Source organism: Budorcas taxicolor, chromosome 3 (genome assembly GCF_023091745.1).
Source record: "Budorcas taxicolor isolate Tak-1 chromosome 3, Takin1.1, whole genome shotgun sequence".
Classification (NCBI taxonomy): domain Eukaryota; kingdom Metazoa; phylum Chordata; class Mammalia; order Artiodactyla; family Bovidae; genus Budorcas; species Budorcas taxicolor.
In genome coordinates, this window is record NC_068912.1 from 20,565,618 (window position 1) to 20,589,160 (window position 23,543).

General features: G+C 47.7%; 2 protein-coding genes across 6 annotated transcripts in view; both read right to left on the reverse strand.

Annotated features, from left to right (window-relative positions):
- Positions 1-20: 20 nt before the first annotated feature.
- TARS2 (threonyl-tRNA synthetase 2, mitochondrial) lies at positions 21-11,852 on the reverse strand. 4 transcript variants are annotated; one of them, XM_052636610.1, is made up of 18 exons: positions 11,734-11,852; positions 11,209-11,405; positions 10,762-10,885; positions 9,985-10,109; positions 9,079-9,196; positions 8,897-8,961; positions 8,574-8,652; positions 7,246-7,392; positions 6,960-7,058; positions 6,224-6,441; positions 5,604-5,766; positions 5,247-5,384; positions 4,990-5,067; positions 2,751-2,851; positions 2,449-2,550; positions 2,198-2,270; positions 1,581-1,695; positions 21-483 (listed from the first exon to the last, which is right to left on the reverse strand). In XM_052636610.1, exons 1-18 carry the CDS (start codon positions 11,797-11,799, stop codon positions 335-337), a joined length of 2,157 nt encoding a protein of 718 aa, XP_052492570.1. In that variant the 5' UTR covers positions 11,800-11,852; the 3' UTR covers positions 21-334. The 4 variants fall into 4 exon arrangements, 3 of the variants coding, with proteins under 3 accessions (XP_052492570.1, XP_052492569.1, XP_052492568.1); XM_052636609.1 differs by having other exon boundaries at positions 11,725-11,851; XM_052636608.1 differs by having other exon boundaries at positions 8,505-8,652; positions 11,725-11,851.
- Positions 11,853-16,803: 4,951 nt separating this feature from the next.
- The window catches only part of RPRD2 (regulation of nuclear pre-mRNA domain containing 2), a 90,386-nt gene continuing 83,646 nt past the window's right edge, over positions 16,804-23,543 (reverse strand). For both annotated transcript variants that reach the window (XM_052636560.1, XM_052636559.1), the window contains one exon: positions 16,804-23,386. In XM_052636560.1, coding sequence (XP_052492520.1) covers positions 20,622-23,386 — 2,765 coding nt within the window. In that variant the 3' untranslated portion in view covers positions 16,804-20,621. The remainder of the gene's footprint in view (positions 23,387-23,543) is intronic.

The following is a 23,543-nucleotide window of genomic DNA, read 5'->3' on the forward strand; positions in this document are numbered from 1 at the left end:
TACACTACTAGCTTCAAGTTTACTGTTTTTATTTAACTTTTTGGCTGTACCATACAGCATGTGAGATCTTAGTTCTCTGACCAGGGGTTGAACCCAAGCCCCTGAATTGAAAGCACAAAGTCTTCACCACTGGACCACCAGGGAAGTTCCCCAAGTTTATTTAGTTTCACTCTCCTCACATCCAAACAGCTACAGCTTCTCCCAGACCAAATCTCTTCATGAAAGTAGTTCATGCCTTCACCCGAGTTCTGAGGAGTCTGAGGGACTCCAGACCTGTCAGTTAAGGCATGGCTGGTGGCTCCTGCAGGTCTTTGCCACATCTATATACAAATGCTCAGAAAATTTCTTCAGCATTTGGGACCCTGGTGTCCTGCAGCTCCAGTAGCCGTTGTACAGCCTCGGCCAAGTCCCATTCTCCAAGTCGACGATTATCTCGAGTCCGAATGTTCACTGTTCTCTTACTCTGCTCTCTCTGGCCAACCACTGCAGGAAGAGGGAGGTCTGGGAATCTTAGGAAAAGTGTATCCAAAAGGAGAGGATATCCTCCTTTTGCTGTGCAGAAATCTTTAGGAAAAGCAGAGCTCAGACATGGTTCCGGGAAAGGATATATTTAGCTATCTCTTGCTCTCCAGTTCCCTGGTCTTCCTGAAAGATTCCAGACATTTTCTTACATGCCTTATCACTTCCACTCAGGAGCCCAGGGGTGAGAGACAGTACGGTCAGCCAAAGAAAGACAAACACATCAAGAAGCAGATCCAGAGAGAAAAGTGTCTGTGTGTGTGAATGTACATTAGAGAAAGGGGACGGTGGCAGGGAGGGAGACATGTTATGTAAGTCCATGGGGTCATGGCGTAGCTTTTGCCAAGACTGGCAGGATGAGTGGGTGTGTGAAGTTGCTCAGTTGTGTCCAACTCTTTGTGACCCCATGGACTGTAGCCTACCAGACTCCTCCGTCCATGGGATTTTCCAGGCAAGAATACTGGAGTGGGTTGCCACTGCCTTCTCCAGGAGATCTTCCCTACCCAGGGACTGAACCCGGGTCTCCTGCATTATAGGCAGATGCTTTACTGTTTGAGCCACCAGGGAAGTGGGTGTGTAAAACTAGAGAATCAGGTAATCTGGCTGAGAAATCTCTACCTCTTGCCTTCAAGACAGAGCTCTGAATCTTGGAAAAATGAAAAAAGGTACACGGTTGGCTTAGGCTTTTTCCCTTATGGCCCTTTTTCTCATCCCTCAGGGCTGACTCCACCTAGGTCTAGAATAAACAAAACTAACTAATTAATGTCTTATTAGCCCTTCCTGTCCCTTTCTGTCTGATGCTCTCTTGACTAATTAACCTGACAGACACCAAGAGTTAGGGTGGTGACCAGAAGAAAACTGTCCTGAGAGTCAGAGGCACAGGCCAGGGGGTGCAAGAGCCTAGGCCCCAACGGCTCAGTTGCGCTGAATCCTGGCTCCTGCCCAGCTCGGGGAATGAGCCGCAAATTACCCAAATGTGCAAATGACCTGACAGACAGGAAAGAACATACAGGCCGGGTAGAAGAGTGTAGGGCCGTGGGGCTGTGCTGACCAGGTCTTACCAAACTGAAAATTGTAGTGTGCGAGCTGAGCCCGGCGGATTTTCCGGCTGAGGGTCAGTCCCGAGTCAGCGTCCAGGTCACCGACCAGTCCCGCAGCTTGCAGGCTCTGCTGTGCCTGGGGCAGAGGGTCATTGATAGGCACTTGATTTAACGGAAGGCTGAGGAGGTGGAATACCCCAACACCAGTTTTCCTCAAGCTCCCCCACCTGCTCTTCCTTCCTCTGCCTCCAGGCTCTCCAGGTCTCTTCACGAACCCTCTTCATTCTCTACACTGAGACCACTCTGCAGCCCCCACAGCTTCCTTGTCTGCCTCATCCTGCAGCCAAGCCTCGCTGGACCCTGCCTGTTTCTAGACACCACTCTACACCACCAACCAGCTGCTTGGCTCTAGTACTGTCCATTATCCTTCTTTCTAGAAACGAAAAATGAGAACAACATTCATCCAAGGCCCCTTCTGTGCCATGGACCTTATTGTCTATTTAACATTTACCGACTTGTTTCACAAATCTCCAGGCAAGGAGGGATTAGCTCAGTTTTCAGATGTGGAATTCCCAGCATGTAGCAATTCCCATTGCTCGTCCCGGGCCTATCAGCCCTGCGTCGGCCCCCATCCTCACCTCTCTGGCATACTCCTCCTGCTCTGTCCCCACGGGGATGACCACCACCTGGAACGGGGACAGCCACAGTGGCCTGATTGAGAGAAGAGAGGAAGGCAAACTATTTATCCTGGCTCGGACCACAAGTGTGGCTGCAGAGAGCAGATTCTAGAAGGAAACAGAAGCTGGAGTCTGAAGGGGGACAGGATCTGGAGCACACACTGCCTGGTTTGAGAGCCAGAACAGACAGGAATCTGGGTCAAAGGTCTCACCATTTTCCTCCACAGCTCTCCGCCAGCACTCCCAACATCCTTTCCACGGAGCCAAGCACAGCGCGATGAATGAGGACTGGACGCTCTAGGGCCCCCGACTGCCTTGGAGGGAGATGGGGGTGGACAGAATGCAGAAGCATCACAAAATGAGCACCCGAGATTACCTTCCAGTTTCCAAGAAATCTTCAACCCCGGCAAGGGAGGGAGTGGAGGATGTGGCTAAGTTTTAAGGGTAGAAAGGGAAGTGGGCCTCCACCTAGTCCATGAGCCGAGGGAAAAGGGGAGAGGACAAGGTGCCATACCCCTTGTACTGGAGATCAAATCTCAGGGGCAGCTGGAAATCAAGCTGGATCGTCCCACACTGATGGGGTCGACCCAGGGCATCGCGGACGTGCACATCAATCTGGCGAAGACAGAAGGGAGGACACGCGAGAAACCAGAGCCAGTGCCCTCCACTGCACGTCCGCCCCCTCTATCTACTCACATCCCGGGCTGTGTGGAGAGACATGTCACCCACGGCATCCTGCTCCACGTCACTCACTGGAGAATCTGGCAGTGGCTCTTTCCATTTAATAGTGATGTAACATTAGGGGACGTCAACACTCACATGAATGGCCCAGCCTCGCCCTGGCCTCTCAATTCCATGAGTTTCTCATCTCAGAGACCTTCACCTGAGCCCACACTGTGGCCATGACCTTCATCCCATCATCTCCCAGGATGGCTGCACCTCTGAAACAATCCATCAGACACCTGCTCCGATTCCTGTATCCTGTCCTTCCAGCTCTGACAATTATTCCTATTAATGACTCTTCAATTTCTCAGCTGCTTAACTCACTTTTCTTCACACTCATAGGCCTCTTGGCTTTTCCCGCCTCCGTTTCTCTCCATGAAGCTATAACCACTCTTCAGGTTCCCTGGTATCGTTGTTCTTCTGTCACATCCACATGACGAAACTCCACCTTGGCAGCATCCCGCGCTGCCCACCTGCCTGGCCCGGCAACAGAGCTGACCCGCGTTGCCCAGCATACCACACACTACAGATGCAAAAACAGTGACTGACGCAAGGGGCCACTGTGAACCGCAGCAGAAGCCATGCTGTTGCCAGCGAGCCACGGGCGGTCCTAACCAACTCTGTGCCCTGTTCTCCTCAAGGATGCTCAAGCTTTCTCTTCAATTCCCTTCTTTAGCTTCCTCATGACAACTCTCCTCTTCCCCACTCCCATCTCAGCAAATGTTCCTGCCTCCTACCTTGTGGAGAATTCCAATAACTGACAGCATGAGAAAGGAAAAATGTCTCAGCTTCTGTCACCACACCTATTCATTTCCTTGCACCTACCCCAGCCTTTCCTCCTATCTCCTAAACAAAGGCACAAGGGTCCTGTCTATGGAGAGCTCTGGATCCCATCCCTTACGATGTCCCACAAATGTTCCTCTACTGAAACCCCTTCTACAACTTCAACTTCTCCCGACCCAAACAGGCTCCCTCACATCACAGCATTTAAACATCCTCAGGCAACATCTCTTTGGATCTGTGAGCTACTCTCCTTTGCCTTTATAAAAGCCAATGTTCTTTAAGGTTTGCTTTGGCCACACCGCGTGCGGCTTGTGGGATCTTAGTTCCCCAACCAGCGATTGAACTTGGGCCCTCAGCAGTGAAAGCGCTCAGTCCTAACCACCGGACCATCAGGAAGTTCCTTAGAGCCAATGTTTTTGAAAGAGTTATATTCATTTATTCACTTCTGATTCTAACCCCCATCCCCATTTTACTGGAAAATGGCCCCTCAAAACCTAACAGCCTTGGGGATTCCCTGGTAGTCCAGTGGGTTGAGATTCTACCTGCCAGAGTGGGGACACAGTTTCGATCCCTGATTCTGGAAGATCCCACATGCCTTGGAGCAACTAAACCTGTGCACCATAGTTACTGAGCCTGCACACCTCAACTACTAAAGCCCATGTGCCTAGAGCTTGTGCTCGGCAATGAGAACCCACTGCAGTGAGAAGCCTGCACACTGAAACACTGCAGTGAAGAAGAGCCTCTGATTGCCACAACTAGAGAAAAGGCTCACGCAGTGACCAAGACCCAGTGCAGCCAAAATTAATCAAACCAACCAACCTAACAGCTCTTTCACTATATCCAGCAGGCACTTTTCAGGCCTTTTTTTCACTGATTTCTTTCACCTCTTTCAACCTGCCATGTCACTCCTCGACCCAGCCTCTGCCTACAATGTTCCCTCCTGAGTCATCTTTTTACTTAACCAATAATTACTTTTCAGATTAGAAAGAGAGTCCTACAGGAAACCTTTTCTGACCCTCCAGAGTAACATGCTCCCTTAGTACCTACACAGTACTGATCCCACGGTGCTGAAAATGCCTTCTTTACCTCCCAGAAGCTTCACCAGACCTAAGTTCCATGAGGGCAGGAAATGTATTGCTTTTCTTTACATCCTACACAAGTTTAAACACATTCCTTCGTGTCTATTAAACAATGAAAGAAAACCAGAAGATGAGTCAGTAAGACTCTAATCTGGGTTCCTAGCTTACCTTAGGCCCATAGAACGCACCATCTCCAGGGTTGAGATCCCACGGTGCTCCAAATTCTTCTAGGGCCTGCTGCAGGACCTTTAGAGAGAAGCAGACAAGAGAAGGACTATGTCGCCTTAGACTTTACAAGCAACATATCCCACTGGCCCCGCAATGACCCTCTCAGCACCTGCCTCTACCAGGGACCCTTAGTCCCACCTCCTCTCCCCTTCCGTGAGACTGCTTTACCTGCCTCTGCTTCCCTACCACTCACTCACCTGCTCGGCCTGGTCCCAAAGGCAAGGCTCTCCCAGGAAGCCAGACGGCCGGGTAGACAGTGCCATGTGGAAGGAAAAGCCAAGGATGGTGTAGACAGAGTGGAGGAAATCAAGACAGCCTCGGATCTCTGCCTGCAGCTGGAGGAATAAGGGTAGGTGAGCTGCGTGCCAGCTAGAGCTCTGGGGTCAGGGTGGTAGTTTGAGGGAAAGAAAGCAAAAACATAAAGGAAAGTTGGAGATAGAATGCAGCTGACTTATAGTATATAAACAGGGCAGCTGAGGGTCAGGAATGTTGGTGGTTCACAAGGAGAATGAAAGGTGGTTTAGACTGCTTCAGTGGAGCTGGGGAAGGGCCACCTGATCTGGTGCACAGAAGATGTGGGCGTCATCCTGCTGGAAGCACCGAAGCCGGGTCAGGCCCCCCAGGCTGCCAGAGGCCTCAGCCCGGTGCAGGGCCCCAAAGTCGGCCAGTCGCAGGGGCAGCTCTCGCCAGGATCTGGGCCGATGGGCGAACATTAGGCTGAGGTTGGGGTGGGGAAGAGTCAGGCCCACAGGGAAAACTAACCCCGGAGGCCTGCTCCCCGCCCAGTCCACTTCCCTTCTTTGCACTATCAGCTGATGCCCTCTCAGGCCTCACCCTGCCTCCTGCTGAGTCCTGTTAATCCTGCCTGGTTCTCAAGTGAATTTCTCAGCAACAATAACAGACACCACTTCCTGTGCCCCTGTTCTGTGACAGGCATTGAACTGAAAGAGGAACCTGAGACAGCAGCTCCAAACCCTCGCTATTACCCATGAGGAGACTGGGGCTTAGGGAGGTACGATGATTTCCCCAAATTCACATGGGGAGATAGAAGGCAGATTCAAGACTCGAATCCAGGGTTCCAACACTATTCCAAGGTGCCTTCTATTAATATTTAGCAAACCGGCTGCCTAGCCCTACCCCCAGAAGAAACCAGGTCTCCTGGCTCCCAGCTCACCAATGTGCAGGGCAGTTCATGGGCTTGAGGGCGAGTGTGTCTGTGGCGGGGCTGGCAGAGTGGTCGCTCTGAGAGCTGGAGGGCCTGTCCAGGCCTGGTGGCTGCAGGGCAAACATGTCTTCCCGATAATGCTTCCAGTGCCCTGACAGCTCCCAGAGCTTCGTAGAAAATAACGTAGGGGTTTTCACTTCTGAGAAACCACGGCGGGTGTACTCAGCCTGCAGAAGAGATGTAGACATGGGAGACCAGAGTGACTGGGGAGCAGAGGAGGCAGGGTGGCAGCTGTGTGGCTCTCCTGGGCCCTCAAGTCGTGCTGATCACAGCTACACCTAGTAATTACCACACCCCCTCTCTACATTCCCCATAGCAGACGCACTGCTCTTGATTAAGGTCACTTGCACTCTATCATTCCAGGTGGCGCTAGTGGTAAAGAACCCACTGCTGATGCAGGAGACAGAAGAGATGTGGGTTCAGTCCCTGGGTTGGGAAGATCCCCTGGAGAAGGAAACAGCAACCCAATCCAGTATTCTTGTCTGGGAAATTCCATGGACAAAGGAGCCTGGTGTGCCACAGTACCTGCGGCTGCAGAGTCAGACACAACTGAAGTGACTTAGCGCGTGTGCACTCTATGGTATTAATGTTCAAACTTCTAACTCCTCTCTTTTTAACAGTTGGATTCTTCTAGGCCCTCAGTCCCTCTCCAGTCATCCTCCCCCTGAACATGGGTCCTCCTTACCCTGATAAAAGCCACCAGTGCATTATATACCCTTGTCCCTCGAGGCAGGAAGAAGCAGCTCCCAGGGCTCAGTTCATGGAAAAAGAAGAGCTCCTGTTCCTGGAGTTGGAATCAGCAATATCACTTCAAGGTGAAAGCAGGGCTTGAAAACCCAGAAGAGATTACTTGACAGAGTTGCTCCGTTTGTGGGATTCTCAATTTGCTCCCAACTTCACAGATCAGGTTCCCTCCTGGCTCTGCAACCCTTATCACACCTCCTCCGCCCCCATCCCCCCAGTGTCTACACCTTCCCAATGCGCCGGTGGTCCCGTAACTCTGCGTCCTCCCTCCATTCTTCCCAGGCCCTCAGCTCCTCTGCAGTGGGGAAGGAAATGCCGGACACTCTCTGCAGCGTCTCTGGGGCGCCTGGAAACCTCCACACTGATGATGAGTTCTGTGGGAGGATAGAGGGAGTCAAAGGGAAGATGCGGACTGAAGGCACCCACCCAACCTCCTTCAATCCTCAGATGATACTCTGGGCGCAAGCATCGCAGGCACCCACTTGACAACAATCCCACCTCATCTCTCTCACTTTTCCCACCATCCCCAGCAGCAGGATGCCCACCCAATCCTCCAGACAACCCCTGACATGTTTACCACCCTGGCGGTACCTGGGCCTTGGTTTCTACACATGTACTGCTCAACTCTAACTGCATCTGGTCACCTCTGCATTCTCACCAGCACTATCTTACCAGCACCCCTGTACTTCCTTCCTTCCCCTTCTAATCAACAATGGCACAGGGAAGTAACCCTAAGCACCGGTCAAATATTAAGTCCACCCATCCCCCTATCAAGCTCCCACACAGTCATGAGAAAACCCAATCTCCCACGCTGTTCCTGGATCCATGAAATTCAAATGCCTCTGCTTCTCGTTCCTTGAACAATAGTACTAATGAGAAACGGCCTGTATTTTATAGTACTTTTAACTTGTCCTCACTTTCTCTTGTGTTAGTTGGTTTTGTGTCTGTGATATGGCCCCACTGGCAGGACAGGAATTAACAGCCTCATTTTACAGCTGGGGACCATGGGCAAGGAGATTTACCCAAGGCCATATACTTATTAGTGGCAGAGACAGAACTCAGAGCAGATGCCTAGGTTTTCAGTCCAGGGTTTGCTCTACCTATCTGCCTCTCCCCTCACTCCCTGCTTCCTGATCCTACTCCAACTGACCTACTCCTACTTCACCTTGCCCAGGAGCAGTATTTTTATAAAGGGCAGGCCTCTGACTTAAAAGAATATTCTCTCTGTGCCTGTCAAATGGTGTTCCACACCTGCTCTCCCCTCAGGAGTCTTCCCTAATGACCCTGTCCAGTCTGTTTATGCTCTCCTTTGCCATCTCTCTTGGTGGTAATGTCTGACTATGGAATTTGAATTGGCTTCTGGGCCCTGGCAGGGTGTCAAGTATCTGTCACTAGATGGGAAGTTTCTAGAAGGCAGGGACAAAGTTTCTTTCTCCTTCCAGATTCCTCCCTTAGCTATCAGAGTAGAGAAGGGGCTGAGAATCACCTTCCCCTTCCTCAACTCACTCCAGTGAAAACACAGGCATCTCAAGCTAACCCAGTCCTCATGACTGACCGACAGCAACTTCAGGCCTCCGATCTGTCCAGTATGCCGAAGGTGGGGGCCTCTGCACAGGTCAACCAGCATGCCACACCTGGGAGAAGGAAGGGGCCAGTGAGTGGTTTCCAAATTCTTGAGCTTCTAAGTTTCTCCCTCTCAGGGTATTTAGCTGACAGAAAGAGATGCAAAGAACCGCTCCAGAGAGAGAGCAGTAAGAGATAAACGTCAGTGCCATTCCTTCGGAGCACCACGGCCTCTCTTCTTCCCCCACACCAGCCCTGGCCTTCCTTAGCGCAGCCCCGCCTCTCCCTGTTCCTCTCAGCGTCAGCAGCTCTCACCCATACACTGTTGCCGTTGGGCCTGTCACCTTCTCCTCAATCAAGCGAAGCTTAAAGGGGTTATCCTGGAAGAAGGGGAAAGTGAGGACAAGCCTTTATTTTCACAGAGACATCCTGCAGAGAGCCACTCCTTCCCTCACACCTCTCGATCATTCTCCTAAACCTGTGTGTCTCCACCCTACCTTGAAGAGCTGGCGAAGCTGAGCCTGGGAAGCCTCCAGTCTCCGGAAGGGCTGAGCAGCAGCTGCAAGGTCCTGGCAAATCCGTTCCAAAACAGGCAGCTCTGAGCCCTTGACTGTCCTGGAGAGATGAAGGATGGTTGGCTGGCCTCTGTCTGCTAGGGAGCAACACCTGGGTGACACACCTGGGTACTGGCTAGGGGGTGAATCCTGCCCTTCAGAAACATCTAAAGTTACTGGCAAAGACAAAGAGACTAGGGGAAAACAAATAGGAAATCCGGTTCAAAGTTTACAGCTGGAGGAAAACAGCTCTAGGTATGAAATTAAATGTTGCATGCAGGCAATCTGGATAAACAAAACTAGAGCAACAGTAATGAGGGATGAAGTAAAAGTTGAATACATAAAAGCTAGAGAAGGTAAGTTTCAAGGTGATTTAGAGAAGGAAGGACATGGACTAATAGAGACGGTGATACCAATGTCACAGCTGAGGCATGGAGGGACCCTGCCCCCAGTTTTCTTTCTCCTCCAAATTGAACAGGCATGAGGCTCCAGAAAAGGCCTCAGAAACCATCCCAGTAAAGAGGTACAAACTTTCAGTTGTAAGAGGAATAAGGCCTGCGGAACTAACATATAGCACTGTGGCTATAGTTGATAAATTCTGTATTGTATAACTGAAATTCTCTAAAAGTAGGTCTTAAGCATTCTCATACATACAAAAAAAGCATGTGATAATTTGATTATGAGAATCCTTCTACAATGTAGACATACATCAAATCACCATAACTATACTTTAAACAAACTATAACTGTATTCGTCAATTAGACCTCAAAAAAAGAAAAAGAAAACATGGTGATATCTCTGAAAAAAAAGCACCCCAGAATTATTCTCCTCCTTCCTTGCATTACTCACCGTTCCTTTCCTAAGAAGAAATCATGGTAAAAGCCACATTCTGTGCTTGGGCCTTGGCAGAGGACAGCACCTAGAAGCTGTTCAGCTGCTGCCCCCAGGACATGGGTACTGGAGTGCCAGAATACCTGGGTTCACAAGAAAGGAGTTCATGAGTTCATAGCCTTCTTTAGCCCCTACCTCCCTGACCTCCTCAGAAAAGCTGATGTGAGCCAGTTATGAGTAACTATCACAAAATGTGGCCCCTGAGCTTGGGGGTGACTGCTGAATAGTAGAAGACAAATAACAACAAAACTGAATATAAAAGAAAGAAGGCCCCTAGAAGCAATGCACAGCAAAGAGTAAGCCCCACTCCTCATTGCTTTCCAGTTCCAGAGCATAGTAGGTTAGTCAGTTTTCATACCATCCAAGCTGACATGAAAAAGTGGAGGGGAAGCCAGTCATGTGCCCAGTTGTGCAAGCCACACTAGAATTAAAAACATGCTACTGATGACTTATAGGTCTCAAGAGTTGGGGGGCTAACTGGGCATATTATCTATTTTCAACTTAATTCTCTCCCTTTCACTAGCACAAATGGTCACTGCTTAATAGACCCAGGCTAAGTAAAAACTTTCATCCTAAGTTTCCAGCTTAGCCAGGACCAGTCAAGGCAAGCAATATGCCGTAAGCCTCCCAACTGCACTTGGAGAAACTGATGCAAGGGAAATAAACGCTAGAAATGCCTACTTAAACATCTCTTAGTTTAGTAGCCACTGTATCCCCAATAAGGAAGAAGCTTACCGCTTTCCCCTGTGCAGAATCGAATGTCAGAAACCTGAGGTCAGCATCTGTCTCCAAGGGCCGCTCCAGATCATAAGGTTCTCCATTCACTTCAGCAGCCACTGCAGTACCTGCCAGGTTTGAACTTCAGCAGTGAGGAACACAGGTAAAGAAAAAGACAAGGTTACAATCCAAAGGCGAAGACAGGAACTAATCTCTTAGTAACTCCAAACCTGCAAGAGGAAACGGGTTACCGGAGCAATATAATTTATCATTCCCCTCCACCCTCCATGCCAAATGGAGGAAGGTCAGAGACTATGAAACTAATGCAGATTGAAAAGGAACTGGCAGGAAATGCTATCTTGAGGAGGATGGGATAAACATACAAAGTCTTTTCCCTACTCAAATTGAGAAAGAGAAAGCAGAGGTAGAAGCATTATCCTGGTAGGTGCAGAATGAGCCTAGTACCTGGTCTGCTGGGCTAGTTGGTAAGGAGTTGTCTTCCATGCTACAGCATCGACTTTCTGACCTCCAGGAAGTGATATCTTAATAGTCCGCTGTTCCTCCTGTGCCATGCTTGCTAACCTCTTTACCTGAGCAGTCCATAGCTCCTCAAAATAGCCAAGCCGCTCTACCAACCAGTGTGGAGGGGTCGGCACAGCTGCCTGGAGGGAAAGATGTTAACAAGTAACACAGGTTCCATCATTCCTTCCTGGGATTGGGACCACGCGAAATTAGAACATTTAAGTGGCCGTGGTCCGAATCCTGGGCCTTTAAAAACACTGGGTGATACAGGGCCCTAGAGGCTAGGAGCTCTAGGCTCCCCAGGCTGCCAACACGAGGGAAAAAATGGCGCATCTAAGGGCTAGGGTAGTCCGGTTGGGGGCCGCTGGGCGGGAGCAGGCGGTGTCAAGCAGGGTTAAGAGCCTACACTTTGGGGGTTCCGCTGGACTGGGTCCAACATGGCTCGGAACTTTTGGGTACCTCACGCACCGTGTGCAGCCCGCAGGCATGTAACCCTGGGAACCGAAGCCGCCGACACCTCTGATACAGCCCCATTTTCCCTCAGGCCGGTGCTACATACTCAAAAGATCGCCGCTTCTCCTTCGCCAGATTCCTCATTGACGTCTGGCCCAACAATATCCATGCCTATTGGTTACTACAGCTGCCACTCCAATCTGGGACCACCTCCAGGAACTCCGAGGAGGAACACCCCACGCAGCACTAGCAGCGGTGTGGGTGGTTCCGCCTGACCGGAAGACCTAAACTGTTACACACGTGGGCAATTCCAGAGACCTGCAGTTTCAGATCAAAAGAGCAGTAAGATATCCTGCGGCTTCGAGGACAGGGGCAGGAAAATTTCCCAGAATGCAAGCGGAAGAGAAACAGATCGGAAAGGGTAGTCATTTCCTTTTAACCATACTTTTACAGTCTTCACTGGCAGGTAGGAAACAGATAAAAGCATATACTTTGAGATAAGACAGATCTAGTGTAAATCCTGGGGATTGTGTCATTTTGGGTAAATTAACTTCTAGAATTCCCTAGCGGTCCAGTGGTTAAGACCCTGCTCTTCCACTGCAGAAGCCACAGGGAACTGGTCAGGAAACTAAGAGCCCACAAGCCAGGCAATGCGACAAAACCAGACACTCCCAAACAAAATAAACTTCTGAACTTCAATTTTCTTATCTATAAAATGGGAATAATAATAGTTCTAATTCTGAATTAAGGTTAATTTTATATTGTCTAATATATTGCACAGTACATAGTAATGGGCAACACTAGTGACAAGCTATGAGAATAAATGAACATAACCACTTTGGGGCTAGAACAAAGAATCTGCAGAAGGCATTCTTTGGCATCCCTTCATACTCATGGTGCTTAAAGAGAGCCCTTTAGAGACCCCTTAATCTTACAGATGAGGAATTTAAGGTCAGAGAAGGTAAATGGTTTAATGCAAACTGATGCTGGATTCTGAATCCAAGTTTCGTATTCTTCTACCGCAACAGACTTTCTCTGGTAATAAGAGTTTACTCCCAATACAATTCCTCCAACAGCTCAGAAAGAAGTGCCTAACCCTAGAACCTTAGCTCTCTGCTTCCAACCAAGACTGCCTCTAATTCCCATCCTAGCTCTCCTTTAGCCCTCTCCATGCTATATCCAGAACACAGGACTAGGTGTATTTGATTTGTTTTCTATAGTAAAATTGAAACACAACCAGATTTGTAAAGTATGAGGGAAATGGATTTAGGGACAGATGTGAGGTTCTTAGTAATTCCCATTAGTCCCCTCACCTGGGGGTGGGGATGCTTGGTGTAGGTTCTCAAGTTTCCAATGGTGATGTTATCAAGCATTGTGGAGGAAGAGCTGTCATAGAAAGGTGTTTAATCTAAGTTTCCAGAGGTTCTGTCTGGAGAGGCAGCAGTTGATCTGAGTCACAGGCACCACTCCGGATCTTGGCTCCATCTTCTGGCACGTTAGACACCCTGAAATACAAAAAGAAATAGACAAGAGTGTGGAAGAGGAAGATTACTTGTATGTGTGTGAGTTTGGGAGAAGGTTGGGAGACTTTTTAAATGGCAATCAGGAAGTGTGACAGCAGGCAGAACTCTTCCTATGGCTCTGCACCAAAAGGGACAGGGAAGTGTCACACTGCATGCAACAAAATGGCAGCTGCTCCATAAATAATCATAAATAATTAAGAATATACCGGCCACTGTACCGACTTGAAACCCCATAGGACTTGTATACTGACACACACCTTCTTTAACCATTCTGCTTTGGGAGGATAGTAGAAGGATAGTGGGATAAGATTAATTACAGTCACAGACAATAGCTGCCTGCACTCATCCCTCAAACATGTACTGACTACTTGCTATGTGCGATGCACTGAGCTGGGTGCTACAGGATGCCAATCAACTGCTACTTCATCACTTACGTGATCTGGTTTGCAGTGAAGGAAGGAATGTTGTTATTCCATTCCTGCCTGTGTCACAAGCAAGCCAGCAAGCAAGCAGGCAAGAGTAAGCTAGCGAAGGCCAACACATTAACCACTGGGTCTTCACAACTTCTGATCTGTGACTAGCACGTCTCAGCCTCAGAATTTTAGCCAATTAGCCTGCTGGGGAAATATCTGTTGCTAAAACTGCTCCTCCCTTCCACCAGAATATTACTCAACAACCACTATGTGCCAAGTGCCATGCTTCACTATCTCACTGAATTCCAAGAACCCCAAGTAGTAGTTCTTACAGTCCCTTCAAAATGTTGAAAATGACTCTCAAAGAAGTCAAGCCCCACTCCATCTGAATGCAGGACCAGTGTTATAACACGTTATGCTGTCTCACAGGGACCAGGATCATCACCATGCATCACGTTTGGTAGCTCATCTCTTTTTTTTCTCTCCAGGGAACAGAACTAGGAACCTTTGGGCCCTAAGAGGCCTTTAATAGGGTGGAGAGAAAGTTAATAAAAAGCCAAGAAAACAGGCAAAGAGGCGTCTTACCAAATAACCTCTACTAGTCTAAGGTTAAGGAAAATGTAGTTTAGGAAGTAATGCCAGAAGGTTTCATAGAAGTCTAGGGAAAAGAACTCCTCAGAAAAGGGTACACTAGACCCTGAATCAATTTTGAGAAACTCTCAGCTTTACTCCACTCTTAGAATAGACATCCTGTTAGTTACAGCTTTGGTTGAGCAGGTATTGTTTTTATCATCTTTAACTGTTTGTAAGAATTCTCTCCATGGAAAAGTACAGTACATTTCCCTCTTGTTATCAGGAGCAACACATACCTCCAAATTTTCATTCTTAGAAGCAAAATTTCCCTACACCAAAGCGGTAGAAGAGATATTGAGGGAAAAAGGAGAAATATAAGAAGGTAAAATACAAGAAAGCTTTGTATCATTGCCACCAAATGGTTTTGAGGCCCAAAGAACTAGCAGAGTGGCTAAAGCTACAGTAGGTGCTGTGGGGAGGTTAGGTTAAAAAAATTTCTTTCCCCCCTTAGTAATAAAGATCTAGGATGGGGCCAAACTTTAACTTTGCTTTAAATATACTACAGAGATAGTCCAGCCAACTTCGCTGAGTAAACTGAGGGGGAGACATTCTAGCCAGAGCATGGGGATAAATTGAAAACAAAACCTTGGGCTCCCCTAAAAAGTCTCTAATAAGACTGTCCTTTCCTAAGACATTTCTTGAGTCGGTACGAGAGAAATACAGCCACCACGCCTTTTAAATGACCCTGGTTGGTCAGTTCAAGAAAACATGAAATCTCCTGAACACAGGAGCCAGTGTCAGCTTAAGTTCGATGCTGAAATAAAGTAACAAAAACAAAGACTTAAGTACCTTGAAGTAAGGTCCTAGATATTATCTGTACAACTATATGGCCCACTACCCAAAATCCAAGATTCCAACTTAATACTTTACTAATCGCTACTGCCCTTGGCAACGATTGGCCACCTAGAAAACATGAGACCTTGAGTACTGCCTTATGTAGGTGCAAAGGATTTCTAGCCAGGGGAGGAGGAAACCCATCTCCTTTCTACACATTCCAACTGAAACACCCCAAGAAAAATGTAGGACGTTTCAAGTCTTATCTCCTCCTTCCCACAAATTAGGTGACAAAGGACTTAATTCTCAAGAAAGGGATCCAGTGGGGAAGGGAAAGGAAGGAATGTTGGAATATCTAATTTGTTAAGAACCCCAGCAGATCCAAGGTGTGCTGGGTTAGTCAACACCGTTTTGAGTCAAACACAAAGAAACTGCAGCCTGTATTTGTTTCCTCTGTTGGCACTGCTCACTAGCCCCTCCACCCACATCTGTGTTCTCAACTTTTGACTCCTGCCACAGTGATAAAGGAAAAGGATAGGGTAACTGCAATTATCAGTTTCTAAATAGATCTCAGCCTTCTTATCCGGTTCCCCTCAAACTTGAAACTAAGTATTGTTTCTTCTGTCCTCCCCCACCCCCTAGTTTGTCAGAAATAATTTTACATGGCACTTGCTTCTTTCCTTTAAAGCACATGTGCTTCTTTCTACTTCTACATGGGGGTAGAGCAGGATGTTTACTTAAGAGCCATCTCATGGGTGTCCCTCTTGCAACCTGAATGAGTTATTACTCAGCAACTGTGAACAGCAGCTGACCGGACTTGCCTATAGTTTACTCATAATCAAGTATGAGAAACACCTCCATACCCTAAAACATACTCTGTCTACATACATGAGGGGGCAACTCATTCCTTCTATACTATATTGGCCCAAATTAAACAATTTTATAGAAGTTGTGTATTTTCAACATGCCCAGAAAGGCTGGTGAGGAGTTCTAAAAGCTGTTACTTCCTTGGGATGGGGACAGGAATCAGGTGGCAAGTCAAGGCACCAAGCGGGGACCAGGAAGTTAGGGTGAGCCGGATTCCAGAAGCGGCCAGTACGGTGTACACCCCTACCTGCTGGGTGTGTTCCTAGACTGTGCTATTTCTGAAGTGTCTGGTGACATGCGTGCAGTTTCACATATTCAAGGCTGCTATTTAGGGCCTTCTACCCTGCCAGGGATCCAGGCCTGGTCTAGATGCAATGACTCTCTTTACCCCTTTAGCCAGCATTTATTAAGCCTCATTGGGTCATGAAAAGGGATGGGGTGAGAGAGGGGTTGAGTGTGGCTTGTTACTGGCAATATGTGAGAAGGGTAGATGTGGGCAAAGAATTGTCCAGAAGGATCCTGACTGCCACTGCCCCAATTTTATGCTTTAAAAATACCTTTTTGCTCACAATCGTACAATTTTTTGGGAAGATGTACAAAATTATCATCCATACGGTATACCCACTTCATTACCAACCACTCCCTGAACATCTTGATCTTGCCCCACCCATTGTCCAAAATTGAACTGCCATAAAGGACTAAACAAAACCCACAAGGCCATAAAGATCTTAAGAAGCTCAGAATGCCTTCAGTGACATTGACTGCGGAAGTCAAAGCGGACAGCTGGACAAGATCAGAGAGGGGAAAAGTCAACCACACAACAAAGGAAACCATACTTTATTAAACAGGAAAACAAAAACATAATATTGGGGGCAAAGAGATTAAAAAAAAAAAGGAATGGCTGGAAGAGAGGAAAGCGCAAGCGGTCGCAAGGCAGGCTTGAGATGGGGGGTCTTCGGCGTGTGTTTGCCTCAGACCTGTGCAGGTGCACACACACCAGCCCCTCTACCCTCCTTGCACGTTTAGACCAAAAGCAAATACAACTGTTATCTTCAGAGATATATTCAGGCTTTTCTTCCTGCATTCCTGTAGCTGGTTTCACCTTGAGCCCTGGACAGTCATGTAGGGTCTTTGCTGGAGAAAACTTAGGTCTTTCCAACAACAGGCCTGTTCCTCAAAGCAGCAGTTTCAGCTTCTGGAGAAGTTCCCTCCTATTTGCATTCACCAGAGAAGCCAGGGGCCCTTGGTCAAAGACCCAAATCTCAAAGAAAAATGTCAAACCTTTAGAACTAGTTATTTTATTAAATGATATTAATACACATTTCAAAAGGATTTCATTGTTGTTGCCTCTAAAGCATGTACTTGTTTTGTTTTCCACACTGAACACGTGAGAATATCAATCCAACATATCTAATTTAAATCTTAACAGGCACCCCAGCCCATTCAAAAAAAGGGGGGGAAGAGGGGAGGCAAAAAGGAGAAAAAGCAGTAATTTACAGCGGCTTCAAAACAGTAACAGCTGAAGCTTACTTCTGCATGAACCAGTAACTTCAGGACTGATAGTGAATATTCTGCAATTAGGAGTTTTAGCATATTCACATTATCTAGATAGGTTTGCTGTACCATATACATCACAAACATTGTATTCCTGGGACTGGAAAGGATGAAAGGCCTATTCTCTTATCATTTTACCCTCCCTGGAAACAAACCAAATTCTGTTTATTCTCCACAAAATTTGGGAGGGCAAATGGGAGCTAGGATAGAGGTTGAATCTAAGCTGACTGAAGAGTAAACTTTTACAGAATATTTAAGGACTCAATTTCTGATGTTGTATCACTGAATTTTAAGTGGTACCAGTGTACTCACGCCGCACCCACCGATTCTCTGTCTGTGATTTTACAGTGAGCACCAAGAACCTTAGTAACAACTTCGCATTATCTGTTTGCATACTGAATCATGTCCTTGCCAAGACGCACTATACTATGCTTTAAAAAAAATCTTGTTCTGAGGTTGAAATACAAAAGTCAGAGCATGGGCACGGAGTTATAAATCACAGACACAGAAACAATAAAACCCCTTTGTTTCATGTTATGAATACCAGAATTGTCTTGTTTCACTATATCACATATATACACACATCGCTGTCTTCACTGACTGCTGGAGGCAGATGTCCTTAAAGGTAACAAATAGCTGACAGTTACATACAAATCCTCATTTCCATCCTGAAACAAATGGATTTTGTGCCTTAAAAAAACAAAACACACTCCACAGAAACCCAACCCTTAAAGTCCATCTTTTAAAACTGTACAAGGTCTTCCCTTTCATGTACTAGCTATCATGCTTCTGAGGACAATTAACCTGCCCCAACATTCAGGAAACCACTTTGCTGACCAACCCCCCATTTTCTGATAAAAATCAAATGGTCAGAGAGCCTTTTCAAGTAAACACTACTTTTAGATTACTCGAGAGCAGCAGAAAGAATTCACATTCTTTTATTCTAGAATGAAAAACATCCCACTTAATTTTCTGCAAAAGAAAAAAAAACTCAGTTTTGAGTTAAAACTTCCTCCCTTTACCTCCCCCCACCCCACCCTCACACTCTCTTATACTTTTCTCTAAACAAATGTCTTAGGACTCAGTATAACTGTATTGTTTCTTTGCTTTGCTACACTATACACCTCATCCCACTTACAACGTTGTGGTATCATGCATTTTTCTGCAGGGAGAGCTACAGCGCAGAGGCTTGAGAAGGTCAAAGAAAGAACAGCTGGCTTAAGACCAGAAATGCATTAGGAAGATGGAGGACTCCATGTTTTCGAGAACACATGGAGAGCCGAAACAAGTAGCATGGAATAAATTACACAAAAACTCCCAAACTACGATGCACACCTGGTTTGAGCTGCTCTTTTACCTGCAAAGCAAGCTTATTCTGAGACAAAGAATCATCATCTGTCACTACACTGCCCACGCTCTCCCATCTGTAAAACTTCACCGGGTGAATCCAAAGCAATCCCTACACTTCCTACAGTTACTTCTACACTAACTTGGAAGAAAATATGAAACTTGCTAGGATTTCCTTTTATAGTCTTTTACTCTTCTGGCTGGAGATTACCAGTGTGTACTTTAGGGTAAGACACTAAATTAAAAAATGTAGTAAAGCAACATTTGCTTTTCAGTGTCCCTAAACACTCAAAGCGCAGTGATTGTCTTTTCCCAGTACTAGCTGTAGAAATACAAATAAGGAGCTTTTCAGTTCAGGGAGAAAAAAAGCACTTTTTTTTTTTTTCCCCCATGTAAAATGACTAAGGGCATAAACATTTTCTATTGAGAGTGGGAGGTGAGGATAAGGTTTGAGCCTTGAAATGTGACAGGTCATTATCCATAGAGTGGGGTAAATTTAAACTAATCAGGTCCTCCTGTGTCTGCAAGGATATGTGTAACATCCACTTGTCACTAAGACAGAACTAAAGAGGTGTAAAGAAAGATGCTACTAAACTTCCTCCTTCAGAATACCAAGAAGAGGGGTGAAAACAGGACTAGGTCAAGGGTAAAAGAAAGATAAAAGACAAATACTTCCCTTTCCCCACAGTTAACTTTTGGTGATAACTACCAACAAATGTCACAACATTAGGGAGGCACCATGGTAAAAATGTCTACTTAAAAAACAACTGGGATAATATCTGAGAATGTTTCAGTTGCAGCTCTGTATCTGCTGTCAAGTACAGTGACTTTCCGGCTAGACTCGAAATGCAGACGAGAAAACTGAGGGAGAAAAAGTCAATGAAAAAAAAATAGCAGGAAGCAAGAGCTTGATGCCAGATATGTGAAACCACCTCAGAAATATGACAGATGGCCAAGTCAGATCACACCATCAATGGCTCCTCTCTCTCTCTATTGCAGTTCCTTATTCTTTTAATTTTAATATACCTGGCCCTCTTTCTTCTAATCAGAGGAGGAAAATTCTTTACTAGGATAAAATGAGGTCCGTATTTCCTCAAAGTTGTTGCCTGATAGAACCTCAGAAGAGGCTGAATTAAAAAACAAAGGCTTAGACTTTGGGAGAATGGTCAAGAACTCAACTTCCACATGCCTTTTAAAACAAAACAAAAGAAAACCCCCAAATAACTTGACAGGTCCGAGGTCTCCCACATCTCCTCCCCTGCAACATCTCTTGGCTGTCCGCAGGCCACAGAGCACACAGGGAAGACAGCTACACGGCTAACAGCAGGTAACTGGAGAGAGAAGGGGACAAGAGTCCCTCCACTGACCACGTGAGAAGCCAAGCCCCAAATGACATCCCAACATTGCACATGGTATTATCTGTACTGATGGAAGTTTTATTTCAAATGTAGTAATACTCTTCAAAAGATGGGGTAAAATAAGATTTGTTCTCCTCCCCACCCTTCAAACCCCCAGCCAAATGAAGTGGCTTTAGTTGTGTTTCTTTGGCCCCCACCCCCTTAAAATACAAACATCTTGGAAAAGGTAGGTATAAGTGCAGTGGGTGGGAGGACTGGATGGAATAGTGAAATGTAAGCATATATAACTTTTTAATTTGGAAGGGAGGTCCTTTGTCATAATAAAAAAAGAAAAAATAGATCAAAGGAGGGAAAACAAATAAAAACAATGATAATAAACCAAACTCCTACTTCCAACGCTCTCTACTGTTCAAATGCCTTTCCCTTAGTTTCCATCAGTACCTGGGAGGGAAGAATGGGCGTTTTGGTGCAAAGAACGGAGGGCCCCTAGCGAAAGGTGGCCTGGGTCTCTTTAAACTGTGGAAAGGGTCTCTGCTGAGAAAAGGCTCCCTAGGCCGGAAGTCTGGCCGGGGACTCCGCAAGATCATACCACTCCGGTTGATGGCGTCTCTGTGCGAGGGACCCAAGGGGGGGCCACTGCTGCTGTTGCCGCCTCCCCCACCTCCTCCTCCATGGGCTGGGCCCAAGTGCTCCAAAGAATGGGAGGGCAGGCTCAGGCTCTCGCGCACACGGCTAAGGCCGGGGCCGTTGAGGTCCCGCTGGGTGGGGGCCCCATGGTCCCTGGGGCCTGGGAGCACCCCAAAATGATCAGCCAGGGTCCCCTGAAGGAGGGAACTATGGTCCTTGGGAAATACTGCCACGGCCCCCGCCACTCCGTGCTCTGCCAGTGGTGGGGTTGGGAAGGGTACAACCCCAGAGTGGTCACCAGGAGGTGGAGGAGGAGGAGCAGAAAAAGGGACGCCACTCCCGCCACTGCCGCTATGCTCCCCGGGGGGCGGAGGAGGGGGTGGGGTGGGGAAAGGAACTCCGCCGTGCTCCCCAGGAGGTGGGGCAGCGTGGGCCAGGGCTGCCTCCTTTGCGAAAGGGTTCGAAAGATCCACAGAGGGTAGATGAGTAGGTGCATCTCGAGAGAAGATACCACCATGATCCTTAGGAGGGGCGGGTGGGGCAGATGATGGCCCCACTGGCTCTCTCTGGAAGGGTGTCCCATGATCCAAGGGGGATGGGGGGAGATGATGCTCAAATGTTGAGTTGAAACTGTTGGAACGGAAGCTGCCGACACTTTCCTGAAATTGGGGTGCTCGTTCTTTGTATGGTGCTGTTTTAAAGCCAGTGAGGCCTCCGCTGCCCCCACCCCCAAGGGATGCCAACTCAGAGGCACTTGAGGGGCCATTGTCAAAGGAGCCTCCTGAGGTGCTCAGATCAAACCAACCCACCCTGGAAGCCTCACGCCCATGTCCTCTATTTCCCTTCCCAGGGACTCGGATGGACTCTACAGTCTGTATTGGCTCGCCTGACATCCTCCTATTTGATGCGTTATGATAACCCAAGGTCTCTATAGGGGCCCCCTTCTCTTCAGTACTATCAGGCAAGTCTAAGCAGGAGGAGGAGACTCGAGTCTCTATGCGATAGTGCTCTTCTTGTTGCTGCTGATCGGCGGCCGTCAAGCTGAGCTGGGCAAGGTTTGACAGGCTGACACCATCATTTGAAGTGCCCTTGTTGGGGGCCTGGCCAAAATGTTTATCATCTGAGGGCTTTCGTGAGGCATTCTTAAGCATATTCTTAAACTCAATCGTCGACGTGGTGGAAATGGTAGAGGCCAGGACTTTCTCCACACCTGACGTGGGTGGGTGGCCCGTGGGGGCGGCAAGGGTATTCTGCGGAGAGAAAAGGGACCGATGTGGGACTGGGTGAGGAGAGTCTGGGTACTGCTTCTGTGGCAAAGTGAGATGCCCCGTGGTAGACTGAGACAAGCTATTGTGGTTGGAGTCAGGGGTGAAAAATGAATCATTCTTACTCGGCGATGGTGACCGGTCAGACCCCGCTTCATTCCCTCTGACGCCGAAGGCACTAAACAGCCCAGGGGGAGACGAAAGCCGGCCACAGTTCTCACTAGAGTCCAGGAGGGCCCGCACAGACGCAGGAAAGGCAGACTTTACCCCGAATTCTTGACCCCTGTGGCTATAACTGGACAGGATTGGCTGGTACTCAGTGGTATCAGAAAGCTTGCTTGATTTCAGGATAGACTTGGCTGGTTTCTTCTCTAGGTTCATCATGGCAGATGGTGGAGGCCCTGAATACTCGAAATCTCGGTAATCTTCATCTTCCTGGAAAGAAGTGTCTGGATAGAACTTCTCCTGTGAAGAGTCCATCAGAGAAGACGGTCTCTCCATTCCATCGGAAGGCTGCTTATAGGGGGAGTCACTGCCCAAGCCAAAGGGCCGAAACGTAGACACAGAACTGGAGAGCTCTCGGGGGAAGCTTTCCTCTCTCCCAGGGGGTGGTGATCTTGTACTGCTGGGTGTTGAGGAACCAGGGCTAATGATCTTGGAAAGCAGGGACATGGTATCCACACTGCTGGACGTGGGCTTGTCCATCATCTCATCCTGAGTGGGCGTCCCACTCCGTTCATCCCGTACTGGGGTTCCATCAATGTTGTCGACTGATGTGCTAGTAGGGCCACGCTGGAAGTCTGATGGATGGCTTTCTGCTGGAGCACTGGATCCCAAACTGCTCAGGATTGGGATGTTTAAGTTTAAGCCACTGAAACCAGGATTACCTTTTAAGAAGTTGTGGATCTTCATTTCCAGGCTTGGGGAGGTGGACTCTGACTCCAGCTTTGGCTTGGAGGCCTCTGAGGACTGGCACACGGCAACTTCAGTAGGTGGCGCAGCAGGGCTAGTGTTGTGGTTACCTGTGAACCCCAGAGTGTTGGAGGGGAGCTTGAAAGTAGTGCTTGGGAGCCCTGGGCTTTGGCCAATTGAGGTCTTGCTGGCTGATGTTGACGAGACTTCAGAAGTTGAGGAATTAGGAGAATAGTTGAAGCTTTTGGGAATAAAGGACTGGGTATTGGAGGGCAGGTTTCTTCCTTTTATGCTAGAGACTGTGGTGTTAGCAGGGGAAGCTGAAGTGCTCTGGGGTGTAGTTTCGCTGGATGGAACTGGGTTCCCAGTAACACTCTGAAGTAAAGATGACAGGCCTGTAGAAACAAAGATTAGAGAAATTAAGAACAACAACTCCCTACTTTCCAATGAAAACAATGTAGGCTGATCAGATATTCATTTCAGTGGGAACTAGACAGACATTAAAATATGAGATCAAAGGGATTCAGAACAAACAAGTAATGGCTAAATGTC